The following is a 14775-nucleotide window of genomic DNA, read 5'->3' as shown; positions in this document are numbered from 1 at the left end:
AAGGGCAAGCTAGTTAGTCTGGGTCTGTGGGAAGTCAGTGGAGTCAGGTGCCTTAGGTTCAAATCCAACTTTCAACCAGGGAGCTTAGACTTTGGACAAGTTCCTGACCTCTGAACCTTATGTTCCCTGTCTATAAGATTAAGATAAGAAAAGCTTCCTCTCAGGGGTGGATAAGTGATAGAAAACCACCTGCACAGTTCTTTTCATATAATAATTTAGGTTACATATTCTTTTCAAGGTCACACAGCATTGGAGGGAGGAAGAGAGAACCAGGAAACCAAACAGTGGCAGATCTAGGGTTGGATTTAAAAAACAAAACAACGTCACATTACATTATCTCTGTATCTTTACAGTGTGTAAATCTTAATTGCTATTATTTTAATTTCACCCCATTTTTCTTTTTTTAAAAAATATTTATTTATTTATTTATTTATTTATTTATTTATTTATTTAGACAGAGAGAGAGAGAGAGAGAGAGAGGCAGAGACACAGGCAGAGGTAGAAGCAGGCTCCATGCAGGGAGCCCAATGTGGGACTGGATCCCAGGACTCCAGGATCTCGCCCTGGGCCAAAGGCAGGTGCTAAACCGCTGAGCCACCCAGGGATCCCCTCACCCCATTTTTCAAAGAAAGTTTTACCAATTACAGAAAATTAAATACAGGAATTTATAGCTAAATTGGGAGAAATGAAGGAAATAAAAGATATCTATATCATTCAACTCTAGCTATAGACTATATGGAACAATAGACCATGTGTAATATATTCTCTCAAATATTTCAGAAAATTGTAGACATTCATCCTCTTGGAATTCAAGTTCAGCTTCATCTGAATATGCAACTTTTATAACAAGCCTATCCAAGATGTTGTAGGGAAAAAAACAAATAAATGATAAAACTTGACGCTTCTTACTCAATGTAAAACTTAATAGAAAACTTGAATTTTGTTCGATTTTTATTTTGAAATAATTATGGATTCATGAGTTGCAGAGTGCAGAGAGGTCTCATGCACATCTACAATTTTGGTAATTTTTAAAAACTATTTTATTTTATTTATTTATTTGAGAGGGAGAGAGAGAGCAGGGGGAGGAGTGGGGGGGGTAGAGAGAATCCCAAGCAGACTGAGTGCAGCTGAGTGCAGAGCCCCACACAGGACTCAATCCCAGGACCCTGAAATTATGACCTGAGCTGAAACCAAGGGTTGGTTACTCAACCAACTGAGCCATTCAGGTGCCCCTACAATTTTAGTAATTTAACTCGTAATCTTATTCATTTCTGGCTTCTGCTTTATGTCTGTCTGGATGAGCATGATTTTACATTTTTATGCAAGTTAAGGATCTTCTCTCTTATTCAGATTTGTATAATGCATTGAGTGCTAATGATGAAGGATGTCTAGAAACAATGATGTATCTACTTGTTTCCCCTCCAGTTTTAGCAATCCATATAATTTCTGATAATTATATTTTTTAAAATTAATTTTTAAACGGATTTCTAATCATTATTTGCCCTTTCTCTTACCAACCAGATCTCATCTCCTTATCTGGTTGTTGTTTTCTGGGGCACCTGGGTGGCTCAGTCAGTTAAGCATCTACTTTCAGCTCAGATCATGATCCTGGAGTCCTGGAATTGAGCCCCACATCAGGCTCCTTGCTCAGCGGAGAGCCTGCTTCTCCCTCTGCCCTTCCCCCTGCTCGTGCTCTCTCTTTTTCAAATAAGTAAATAATTTTTTTTTTTAAAGTGGGGACACATGCCTGGGTACAAAGCATTCATGTTTCCATTCATTCAGCGTTTTGAGATGACAATACTGTGCCAAGTGCTGTTACATGCATTAGGCATATGGCTGTCAGTGAGTCAGAGCCAGGCCCCGTCCACAGGGACAGTACATCAAGGAAGACAGCGAAGTTCAAAGTTGCTCGTTACAGAAGAAGATAGGTCAGGTGCTGTGGACATATTTACCAGGTGGATCTCACTTAGTCTGGGGTTTAGGGAAGACTTTCTGGAAGAAATGTTAGGGAGCGGATGTCTGGTCATGTCAGAACCATCATTCTAAGGTTTTTCTCGAGGATGCATAAACCTTATATTCTTTGCATCTGTTTCTCTATGTATTTTTTTACAGGAAAATGTTCTTCCATATTTGCTTACTTTTCCACTTATGTAAATAAAAAAGCATAGCTTTCAGGCATTTAGCTCCATTATTTCACTTTCTTCAACCCTTTGTTTAAGTCAGTAGTACTACACCCAGGCAAAAACAAATAATATAATCCTGTGCTCAAAATTAGGATCATATATAATGTTTTAAAGCTGAACACCATAAATCAGTAACACAGCATGTCCAGCAGAGACAGAAAGGTACAGAACTCCAGGAGGCCTAGACTTCGTGTCTGGCACACTGTCTTCAGTTCACATCCACACTGAAGGTAATAAAGGCTTACACCCAAACTCCCAGACTTGCTTCCCTGTCCCCAGAGGGCTGAGTCCCATTGGGTCTGACATATGGGTCAGGGTGTCTGACGTCATTGTTTTGACCTACTAATGTTTCTTTTCTTTTTTTTTTAAGATTTTATTTATTTATTCATGAGAGACACAGAGAGAGGCAGAGACATAGGCAGTGGCAGGAGGAGCAGGATCCAAGGAGCCAAATGTGGCACTCAATCTGGATTCGGGATCACACCCTGAGCCAAAGGCAGATGCTCAACCACTGAGCCACCTAGGTGTCCCCCCACTAATGTTTCATAAAGACACATAAATGCTGGCAAATCCATATACACAGACATCTATAAAACTCAGCATCATCAGTGTGCATTTGCTTTGGTCCCATTTTCATTTGCTGGCTAGTACGGTTTCCTTTCCTTTTGCAAATGTCGTGAGGGTATGCAACTGCTTTAAAACGAGTTTTAGGGTCACAGACCAAAAGTCAGTATTTTGTTATGGTTTACCTGACAGTATTTGGTATGCACCCCCCCCCCTCGCCCCTCACCATAACACAATCTTGATTTGGTTAACTTCGATTTTTACTTTTTCCTCCAGAATTTTTCAAATTTGTTAACAGATTTGTCCAACAGATGGTGCTGTGCACAACATAAAGCTACGCATTTCACTTCTCAGGGCTCAGCTGTGGCTGCAATCTAAACCTGACTCTTTAAGGTGACTCTTTGTCTCATGGCTGATAAAAACAAGTTCATCTGAAATGAACCAAAGTAGCAATTTATTTTTTATTTCTTTATGTTTAAAGATTTTATTTATTTATTCATGAGAGACATATATATAGAGAGAGGCAGAGACACAGGCAGAGGGAGAAGCAGGCTCCATGCAGGGAGCCCAATGTGGGACTCAATCCCGGGGCCTCCAGGATCAGGCCCTGGGCTGAAGGCGGCGCTAAACCGCTGAGCCACCCGGGCTGCCCCAAAGTAGCAATTTTTAACTGAAAAGTCTGTTTCTGTAGTTACTGTTGATATAGTTAGATAATAAATTACAGAAAATTTGTTTTTTATTGTATAACATTATAGGTATCAGTTTCTCTTTCCTGTTTCAATTTCCAAAAAAAAAAAAAAGCATAATTATTTCATCTAAGATGTATTATTTTAAACTTTCATTTAGTCTCATGGCAATGACACAGCAAAGAAACATTTTCCTGGCAGTGCAGCATTGTTTGGGGAGCTTCAGCGATACTTTGCTCCACTATAGTGATTGGGATTTTAAAATAATAGCATAATTCCCATATCCTCAAAGCATTCTTGTTATTACTTAGGTAGCAATGATTTTGATTTTAAAATCTAATAAATATGGCTACACAAGTCTACACACTGTCCAGAGAAGCACTGACTAAAAGAAATATAATGTAAGCCACATTTGTAATTTTAAATTTCCTTATAGCAACACTGGAAAGATAAAAGGGAACAGGTAAAATTAATTTTAACAATATTTTTTACTTAGCTGAGTGTATCTAAAATATTACCATTTCAACACATAAATGGTATAAAATTATTAATGAGATATAGATTTGGAGGGAGGGGTTTGCTTCGTATATCTGGTGTTTTTTACACTCATAGCACATCTCAATGCATACTAGCCTCATTTCAAGTGTTCTGTAGCCACATGTGGCTAGTGGCAACTGGTGACAGTGCAAGACTACAGCATTTCTCAAACTCTTCAATTTTAAGACCTCCAAGGAGGATTCTCAAGGATTCTTTTTTTTTTTTTTAAGATTTTATTTATTTATTCATGAGAGAGAGAGAGAGAGAGAGGCAGAGACACAGGTAGAGGGAAAAGCAGGCTCCATACAGGGAGCCTGACGTGGGACTCGATCCAGGGTCTCCAGGATCAGGCCCTGGGCTAAAGGCAGTGCTAAACTGCTGAGCCACTGGGGCTGCCCAGAAAGGATTCTTCTACTAGTAAATACTCCTAGTTCGAGCAAAACCATAAACTGCAAAACATCCCTTGGAGTCTGACTTTGGAAGCACAATTTTAAACATGCTTAATGGAACTCCATGAATTTAACTAAAGGTTTTTTTTTTTTTAAGATTTTATTTATTTGACAGAGAAAGAGAGAGCTCAAGCATGGGCAGGGGAGAGGAGCAGAGGGAGAGAGAGAAGCAGACTCCTTACTGAACAGGGAGCCTGATGTGGGGCTTCATCCCAGGACCCTGAGACCATGACCCAAGCCAGAGGCAGACGCTTAACCTACAGAACCACCCAGGCACCCCTTAACTAAAGGTTTTAAACAAACTTATGAAGTGAATTCAACTTGCTGCACTTTAAAGATGACGTTTTTTTGGGGGGAGTAGAATTGAATATTTTGTGTTTTATGGTATCTTTTTCTTAGCAGAGAATTGACAAGTTCTTAGCTAGAACAAGAACCCTGTCTGCTGCCAAAGAGAAAAGTTGCTCCTGTCACATGACATCCTGGTGGTAACAGCAGGTTTTTCACACCCGGACCACCTGTCCTCTGTCATTCTAGCCTCTTACTTCAATAAAGCTTTGCTAACACACCTGCTTCATTAGCATAACCATCTATGGATGCTTTTGTCTCCGCTCACTAGTGGTAGAAATAAATCTTAATACCACCATATTTTATTTTTCCTGAATACATATTATATCCTTTTGAGTCATATAAGAACCAAGATGGTACCTTTATGAGTAATGGAAAATTAAAATAGCAGTTAACATTTATGTAACATTTTTATTCCACACAAAACACTTTCATAGGCATTCTTCATTTGAGAACATAGAAAGGCCAAAGCGTATTATAGAAAAACAACTAAATCTGGAGTCAAAAGTCTGGAATTTAGAAGCCTAAATCTAGATCTTTTTACAATCTCCTGACTTGGTGGTGGTAATGGGGAGGTATCAACCATGACCAGGGCTTCAACTAGCCTTGTGTGATTTGGAAAAGGGTGCCAGTGGAGTGGACACCACTCTACAGGTAAATGATTTGAGAACATTAGATAGAATGCCCCTTTGTTCTGTAGCCAGTGTCAGAGCAGATGGCTTGGTAAGTGGAAGAGTCAAGATTTTAGCTCCGACCTGCTCTCCTGCACAACTGTATATGGCACCAGTGACGAATACTAACGTTGATTGATTCTTTTTTTTTTTTTTAAAGATTTTATTTATTTATTCATGAGTGACACAGAATGAGAGGTAGAGACACAGGCAGAGGGAGAGGCAGGCTCCATACAGGGAGCCCGACGTGGGACTCGTTCCCAGGACTCCGGGGTCACGCCCTGAGCTGAAGGCAGACACTCAATTGTTGAGCCACCCAGTGTCCCTGATTGAGTCTCATGTTTCAGACGCTAAGAACTTTACACATATTAGCTTGTCAGTTTCCCCTTAGTTCTCTGTGAGGTATCCTTACTTTATAGATTGAAACTAAAGTTTAAAGAGATTGAGTGCTTGGTTAGGGTTGCACAGCTAGTAAGTGGTGGGGCACGTTGGGAATTCCAGTCTATGCAGTGTCTACAGATCCTGATTCTAACCCCCACGTTACACTGGGAAAATTATCCTCCTCCTTAAACTTGTCTTTTTATGAATTTATTTTATTAAAATAGTCTATTAAATTCTAACTACTAAACTGCATTTGGAAAGGCTTTACAAGTTTTGAAATACTACAGAACCATAATCTAATCTTTATGATTGTGTTGTTTAGTAAAAATCAGTTACCAAAATACTAGCTAGGGTGATTTTTAAATATTTGGGTTTTAAGATTTTCAGAGAATAAAGTACAGTAGGACTGGTTATACAAAGAGCATACACAGTAGTTACAACTGATTCATTTATGGAAGAGGTTTAAAAAGGAGACATTTATGGGGCACCTGGGTGGTTCAGTGGGTTAAGCATCTGCCTTTGGCTTAGGTCATGATCCCTGGATTCTGGGATCAAGCCTTGTGTCAGGCACCCTCCTTAGTGGGGAGTCTGCTTCTCCCTCTCCCTTTCCCCCTCCCACCACTCGTGCTCTCTCCCTCTCAAATAAATAAAATCTTTAAAAAAATAAAAATGTAGCAAAGAAACTCTTTCTACTATTACCAAGATAGCATATAGAATCCAGGACAGAGGGCTACATCATCATTTCTTAAAACATCTGACAGATGTCCTGAGTATGGCAGCACTGGGGGCATCATTTGTGTAAGCAAGGATAGGACTAATTCCTATTGGAAATTGTGTTGTTTTGCTTTTAAAAAGAAACACAAGTCTGCATGAAATCACGGAAGTCCACTGTATAATAAACCTTAAAAATAAAAAAAAATTCCACCTGTGACTGTTGGGACATACTAAAATATATACTCAAAATCAAAGGAGAACATATTAGAATACTCAATGTTTTTGCTAGAACTATAAAATGTCCGATGAGGTAGCAAGTGGCCATATGTGGCTATCTGAAATTACTTAAACAAAATTAAAAATCAGCTGCACTAGTCATATTTCAAGTACTCCAGAATCACAGGGGACTAGTGATTACTGTTGGACAGCATACACAGAGTATTCCCATCATTGTATAAAGTTCTGTTGGACAGCACTATTTTAGAATATTTGGTATTCTTGTTATTCTGGATTATTGTTACTTTCTCAGAGTTTTCCTCAAAGTAAATGCTCCTCTTTAATTTTTCTCCTGGAGATTAACATTAATGACGTTTGGAGTAAAGGAAATAGACTGATGAGAACTCTTCCTCCAGATAGCTACATAATTTTCTTAAATTTATTTACTTATTTATTGTTAAATATTTTACTTATTCGAGAGAGAGAGAGAGAGAGAGAGAGAGAGAGAGAGGCAGAGACACAGGCAGAGGGAGAAGGTACAGGGAGCCCCATGTGGGACTTGATCCCGGGTCTCCAGGATCAGGCCCTGGGCTGAAGGCAGCGCTAAACTACTGAGCCACCCGGGCTGCCCATAGCTACATAATTTTAAAGAGGTTCCTCCTTCTGCCCCTCATCAGCAATGAGGGGAAGCCAAAATCAATGTTGCATCTGACACTGGGAGTTCAAAGGTGATTAAGGCATATACTCTGGGGATGCTTGGAAGGCTCGGCAGTTGAGTGTCTGCCTTTGGCTCAGGGCATGATCTCGGGGTTCTGGGATTGAGTCCCATATTGGGCTCCCTGCAGGAAGCCTGCTTCTCCCTTTGCCTATGTCTCTGCCTGTCTCTGTGTCTCATGAATAAATAAGCAAAAAAAATCTTAAAAAAATAAATAAGACATGTACTCAGCCCTCAGGAGGTTACAGTACCAAGGTAGTTTGATTAAAAAGAAAAAAAAGAGGGTGCCCGTGTGTCTCAGTCGTGTAAGCATCTGCCTTCAGCTTAGATCATGATCCCAGGGTTCTGGGATTGAGTCCCACATCGGGCTCCCTGCTTGGCAGGGAATTTGCTTCTCTTTCTCCCTATGCCCTTCCCCCTCTGCTCGTGATCTCTCTCTCTCTCTTGCTTTCTTTCTCTCAAATAATTATATAAAATCTTTATTTTTTTTAGAGATTTTATTTATTCATTCATGAGAGACACAGAAAAGGAGGCAGAGACATAGGCAGAGGGAGAAGCAGGCTCCATGCAGGGAGCCTGATGTGGGACTCGATCCCGGGACTCCAGGATCATGCCCTAAGCCAAAGGCAGATGCTCAATCACTAAGCCACCCAGATGCCCTAAATAAAATAAAATAAAATAAAAAGAAAAAAAGAAAATCTGTGTGTAATAGAGGCTACATTTCAGTAACTAGTAATCTACTATATTGGCATTTAAGAAACACTAGAAACATGGGGGCACCTGGGTGGCTCAGCTGATTGAGCAACTGACTCTTTTTTTTTTTTAAAGATTTATTTATTCATGAGAGACAGAGACAGAGACAGAGAAAGAAAGGCAGAGACACAGGCAGAGGGAGAAGCAGGACTCTCGCGGGAGTCTGATGCGGGACTCGATCCTGGATCCCGGGATCACAACCTGAATTGAAGGCAGCCACCCAACCGCTGGGCTACCCAGGTGTCCTGAGCAACTGACTCTTGATTTTAGCTCAGGTCATGATCTCAGGGTCATGGAATAGAGCCCCGCATCAGGCTGCACACTCAGGGGGGCATCTGCTTGAGATTCTCTCTCTTCTTCTCCGACACTCTCCCTGCTCATGTTCTCTCTCTCTCTCTCTCTCTCTCTCTCTCTCTCAAACAAACAAACAAACAAACAAATAAATAAAATCTTAAAAAAAGAAACACTAGAAACATGAAAATATTTATATACTTTTTCTTAAATCAAAATAACCTCTCTGGAAAACCCATTTCTCTTCTTCTCTCCACTTTTAAATCCTGAATCACCTACAGTACTTTATTATTTTCAAAATGCTAATTCAATTCATTCTCTTAGTATGTATTCTTTTTAAAACTTTTTTTTTAAGCTTCTATTTATTTATTCATGAGAGACACACAGAGAGAGGCAGAGACATAGGCAGAGGGAGGAGAAGGCTCCTCACGTTGGAAGCCCGATGCAGGACTCGACCCCAGGACCCCAGGATTACGCCCTGAGCTGAAGGCAGACACTCAACCACTGAGCCACTCAGGTATCCCTCTTTTTAAAACTTTAATTGTGTTTTCTTATCAATTTCCTTTTAAGAGTATGACTACTTTTAATGTTTTAAAATAAGGTAATAAAAATTAGAAATCTTAATTACCATTGCATGTTCTTATTAGAAATCATTTGAAATTATAGATATAAATATCAGTATCACATATGATACATTTAATGATACTCATTTAAGATGACTATTCTTCTGGACCTTAAAAAGAGTTTGTGGGAATTTACCTACCTCTAGAGGTTTGTAGGAATTTACCTCTTTAAATTAATTTTCTTGGGACGCCTGGGTGACTCTGTTTAATTAAGCATCTGCATTTGGCTCAGGGCGTGATCCCAGGGTCTTGGAATCGAGTCCCACATTGGGCTCCCTGCATGGAGCCTGCTTCTTCCTCTGCCTATATCTCTGTCTCTTTCTCTGTGTCTCTCATGAATAATAAAATCTTTAAAAAAATTATTTTCTTCTCCATCAGACACACATTTCTAAAGTAAGCGGAATACAGTTAAGTCTTTGGAAGCAAGATACAACAATATTTCAACCCTAGTGCTGCTACTTAGTTTCGGTAACCTTAGGTAAGTAAGTTGACTGGTCTGGACTTCAGTTCTCTAAAGTGTGGTTAAAACAATCTACTTCACAGGACTATACGTTTGTTTTAAATTTTCATACAGAAAGGAGTTTATCACTGCCTCATGAATGGTAGAAACTCAACAATTATTAGTCCTTTCACCCTGCTGTAAGAACATCTTTAAATTCTTGGCTGGCTGCTATTGTGTCTTATACAGAAACTTTGTCAGACAATTTTTTCTCTAGAAAAAATAGTGACAACAGCTGATATTTATTGAGGGCTTACTGTGTGACAAAGGCTGTATTTCACAAATGCTTCACAGAACTATTTTTCCCAATAACAACCCTATGAAGTAAGGAAGGTGATCTCCGTTTTACAGAAGTAAGAGTCTCACAGGGACCAAAGAACTTGCCCATGCTCATCCCTCAAACACCCAAGTCGGTCTAGCTCCTTTGTGCTCACTTTGAAACCAGGAGACTATGTTGGATGCATTCCAAAAGCCAGTGAATTAAATGCCAGGACAGTGAATTTTATGATATGTGAATTATATCTCTAATAAAGCTCTTTTTTAGAACAAGTGCTGGATTTGTAGTGATGAGGAAGTCAGTCTAAAGATTCATTCTGTGGCGAACTTGGTCTATGTTTTTTATCTTTTCAAAGGAAAACTCTGCACCAAGTACCTACTCTCAAAACAAGTCTATTCTCAAAGTCTAGTAAGAAACCCTGCTTCATTCTGAGGGTTAGTTAAGGGAAGAGTGTATGATAAGTGACATGCTCAGCCATGTGGCCTTAGTAGGTCACAGAATATGACATAGACTCCAGTAACTAGCCTGCAATTTATTCTTTTCCGTGATCATTGCCCAAGAGAAATTAAAAATTCATGAAGAATGTTGGAATAGTCGGGGAGAAAACAGAGACACAGGAAAGGATCCAGAAAGAATTATTCCAAAAATAAAATGTGAACGTATTTCCTTAAAAATATTCTGCATGCTTTGCATACCTTCCATTATTATTCACCTCCTCCTTACACATCTTGCACTTAGAAAACTCTATTGGGTTTGGGAAAGCTGAATACATTTGACTAAAGGCCGGAAGAATCATCATCGTAATATTTGTCCATTAGTATTGTAAGAAAAAAAGCTGTGGGATTAAAAGGAACTTCATGCCTGAGATTCAGAAAGCAGCAATAAATGCCAGGGAGCTGGACTCCCAGCTCAAGATACAAATAAGTAGTGTTCAAGCAACATTAACTTCACCACAGCCAGTCCTTTGATTCCTACCTGCAGACATTTATAGAGACAAGGAGTCGTCATAATTACCTTCATCCATGCCATTAAGTAGTTCAGTTAAATCTTCATTTTTACTGTCAAACTGATGCTCCTTCCACGTCTCACCATTTTCACTTCGAAGAACAATGAGTTCTCTTTCTTTTCCTCGCATAGACCCAAAGTGAGGGATTTCCACTATGACAGGGCTGGAAAAAAAATCCACATTATTTTGCTATCAAATGAAATATATTTATAGTATCATACTTTCAAGACAGTTTCATTAACAGTATTCATTTGAAAATCAGAGGTGCCACTAAGGTTGGGAATGACTTCAAAGCTGCAGAATCATTTGCTAATTAAATAATATGTTAGAAGCCTGAAAACATGCCATCATTCATTCATTCGCGAACAATTCATAAGGGCCTACCATATGTTAGGCATTTGATTTAGTAAAGGGAAAATATTCAGCATATCTAAACAGGATTTTTGAATCAAGGAATTGAAAGCTATTAAAATAGACCATAAGCAAGTTGGTCCATTTTTAAAAACATGATAGCTCTATTATATTATACAAAAAGCTAATGATTTAAAAGGACACAGTCAGTTCTTTGAAAAAGAAATTCTGTATATTTCCTACTTTGAAAGATGACAAGTGTTTGACCCCTAAGCAAGCAAACGATCGACCTAATTCACTCCCTCCAACAGTGACTTTCTATGACTTTGATGGCCTGTATAGTTAAGGCGGTTTCACTCATTTCTAATTTGTGAAATGGTAGTGGGCAGCTTAATTTCCTAACTCTAGTATAACCTGCACAGGAATATTTAAACTATCTGAAAAAGCACTTGTTGGTCTGAAATTGTAATATAGAGATATATTAATTTTTGACAGTGTCCTTTTGCAAAAGAATGTAAAAGGATGGCTGCAAATTGAGGATAGCCAATCGAGCACAGGAATAATTTTATTAACTTTTAAAATAGGATAAATGCTAAAAAAGATGGATGGAAGTAAGCAGACCACAATCACACACAGTTTATGTAGTTGGATTGTGCAGCTTTATTTTATGACATTTAAGTAGACAGTATCATTATTCTCCTACAGAGGTTGTATGTAACCTCACCTCTTAACCTATATGTTTATGCACATGTGATAATAGAAGACAAAGGCTTCAATAGGTAAGAGCATAAAAAGGGAGAGTCATTGTAATGATCCAATAATGTAAGTAGATATGAACGTATCATTTATTACAAAATCATTGACTTAAAATGGGATGATAGATGTGGGAATTTTCCTTTTGGCAAAATGATTATAATTAATTCAAATGAAGGCTTTTAAAATTTTTTATAATGTATTTTTTGATAGGTAGAAACAAAATCAAAATCAACTATTCCTAAGAGTGTTAATCATTTTAAGAGTTATGATATTTACTATAGGTTTTAATCACATCTGATTTGACATTATAAAAATTTTTTTTGAGAACTAGATACAATCTTTGCAGGTTAATGTATCAGATACTGTCTCTGTAAATATTTAAGGAATGTGGCTTTGTGTAGGACATTCAACAATACTGGAGAGAAGGTATGAACCAGGGCCTTTGACCAAGGTGAAAGCCAAGCAGAACTTTTCATAACAGGTCTCTTCATGCAGACTGCCAAGGCAAATCCACCAATCAGACAGACGAGCAAACAAACAACAAATACCAACACATTTCAGCTTAAACGAAACAAAACAAGACACTTTAATTAATTTAGTAGAATATTCTCTCTGCTGCCTATTTGGCTTTCTTTAAGTATCTTCTATTCCCAGCATTTATCAAAATCAGTTGACTTATTGAGGACTTTTCTTTCTCAAAGCCCATAAAGATTACTCAGTATGTGGAAGTACGTACTTTTAAAAAAACTGGAAATCCAGACACGTTTTATATATATATATATATACATATATATATATATAAAATATACACATATCTATATTCACACATGTACCTATTCATTTATAGCAAATGTCACTTCAAAGCCTGCAAATACCTTCTCTTATACTGGGTTACAATGAGGTCGTCAGTCTGTCTTAACAACTATCAGAAGCAGTTGAAACATTTCAAATTAAAGGAAGGTTTACAAAAGCACAAGGTCATGAAGCAGAATGCTTGCGGTGGATTCCACATGCTCGGGAAGCACGAGAGAGGGAGCAGGGCTACAGTAAGTCAAGCCACTATGGTTTCTGTTTCTTTCAGTGACACGTATCAACTGAAAGCATTAAAAACTGAAAAGATAAAAATAAAATTAAGACGAGAAGACCATGGGTGTGACAGAAAAAAAAAAACTGCAAATGGAAAGAGAGTTGTAGACATTCTGTATCTTGTCTATAAAGGTCCTACCCAATAAATTTTGTTCCTTGCGGCCCAAGCTGCAGGATTCGGCTAACCAAGCTCTCACCCTCATTTACAGGGGGAGGATTGGTAGGAAGGTGCAGTTTACTGAATAACATCCATGCAGCAGGAAGAGAAACGAGAAGGGGAAACTGTGAACAAACTGTCCGTCATGACAGAGCCAGCCTGATCAGCACCCAAGTGCCACCTCAGAAAACGAATTCATTTTTCCTTTTTGCAAAACACCGCATCACAATGGATTACCACCCTGAAAATCATCTTTAAAGAAGACGTGTACCCAGAGTAGCCATTGATTCAATGTTGGTGAGAGAGTTTCGGCATCTACGTTTTCCCCTAAGAAAGGTGCCTTGACTTCTCTGGGGGCTGCGGGGTTCCGTGCACTCACTGAGCAGAGAGCATGCTTCTCGGTTAGTAAAAGCTTTGACCAGCAAACTCAGTTAAGGAAGTATCAGCCTATTAGCTTTCCATAGAGTCACACAGCTCTGTGACCTCTGACACTACACGAAAGGTGTACTCGATCAAAATGGTCCAACTGAGTAGTTTTAGTGGTTAACTCCTTGAGTTAAAAGAGGGTGAAGAAAACCAAATATATCACACAAGGGCCAAGATAAAGATTGACAAAATCACTTACCCTAAAAATTGTGCCCCTGCAGGACCCATTTCTACCAGCCTACTGGCTAATCCCTCTCCTTCCACCATGGGGGGTGGGTTGGCCAGTTTATGTCTCTTTACCAGTCGGCAGGTGATTCGGGTGGGGGCCGTACACTTGCGTGGCGGGATGATGATTCTCATCCCGTGGTGACGGCTCCCTCTCATGGAGCCGCCTCTTGCATCCACCATGAAGCTAACCAGAAACCTGCAGGGAGAATATCAGAACCCAAATCAAGGACAGAAAGAAACTGTCTTCACAGTAAGTCTTGAGAGTCAATGTTAAGGTTTAAAACCACAGACAATGTAGCTATCATTTCCTCTCTTTAAAAATAAACTGGAAGTGGATACAGTGGAGTCACATCAAACATGCCCTTCAGCCTGTGAACCAGGGAATAAGTGGGACATGACAAACTGCTTTTGGTGGGATGTGGCCCCGTAACAGATGCCAAACCCTTTGTCAGATGCTCAAATTGAGGAATGTTTCAAAGCTGGAATAAAAACTGGCTCTCACAGGACTGTCATGCACGTAAAACCCAAACCCAGACCATCCTATGTGGAGTCAGTGGATGGCTTCAGCTATATTCAGCATCATTTTTTTTTTCAAGCATCATTTTTAACTATAAGCGGTTTTAGCCATATGCTGACTATGGAATCTCTATCTCTGACAAGTCAGATGAAACTCCACGGTATGTCTTAACATGTACAACTCATAAAATAAAAATATGCTTAATCATACCAAACACTCTAATTTTTACTACCACAAAGCAGAATTTAAGGATAAAAGCAGATGGCTAGTTTTGCTAAGGCAATTTTGATGGAAAGGAATTTAATCTTTTCAGTATAAATTTGGCTTTAAAACTGTTTAAAATA

The 14775-nt window shown here is 38.9% G+C and overlaps 1 protein-coding gene across 7 annotated transcripts in view; it reads right to left on the bottom strand.

Moving 5' to 3' along the window:
* The window catches only part of ANK3 (ankyrin 3), a 326326-nt gene that overhangs the window by 63023 nt on the left and 248528 nt on the right, over positions 1 to 14775 (bottom strand). For all 7 annotated transcript variants that reach the window (XM_055308774.1, XM_055308770.1, XM_055308772.1 and 4 more), the window contains 2 exons: positions 13886 to 14110; positions 10919 to 11073 (listed from right to left, as the gene is read on the bottom strand). In XM_055308774.1, the coding sequence (XP_055164749.1) occupies positions 10919 to 11073; positions 13886 to 14110 (380 nt within the window). The remainder of the gene's footprint in view (positions 1 to 10918; positions 11074 to 13885; positions 14111 to 14775) is intronic.

Source organism: Nyctereutes procyonoides, unplaced genomic scaffold (genome assembly GCF_905146905.1).
Source record: "Nyctereutes procyonoides isolate TBG_1078 unplaced genomic scaffold, NYPRO_anot_genome, whole genome shotgun sequence".
NCBI classification, from domain to species: domain Eukaryota; kingdom Metazoa; phylum Chordata; class Mammalia; order Carnivora; family Canidae; genus Nyctereutes; species Nyctereutes procyonoides.
Note: the sequence above shows the minus strand (reverse complement) of the source record. Positions and strands in the feature narration are given on the sequence as shown.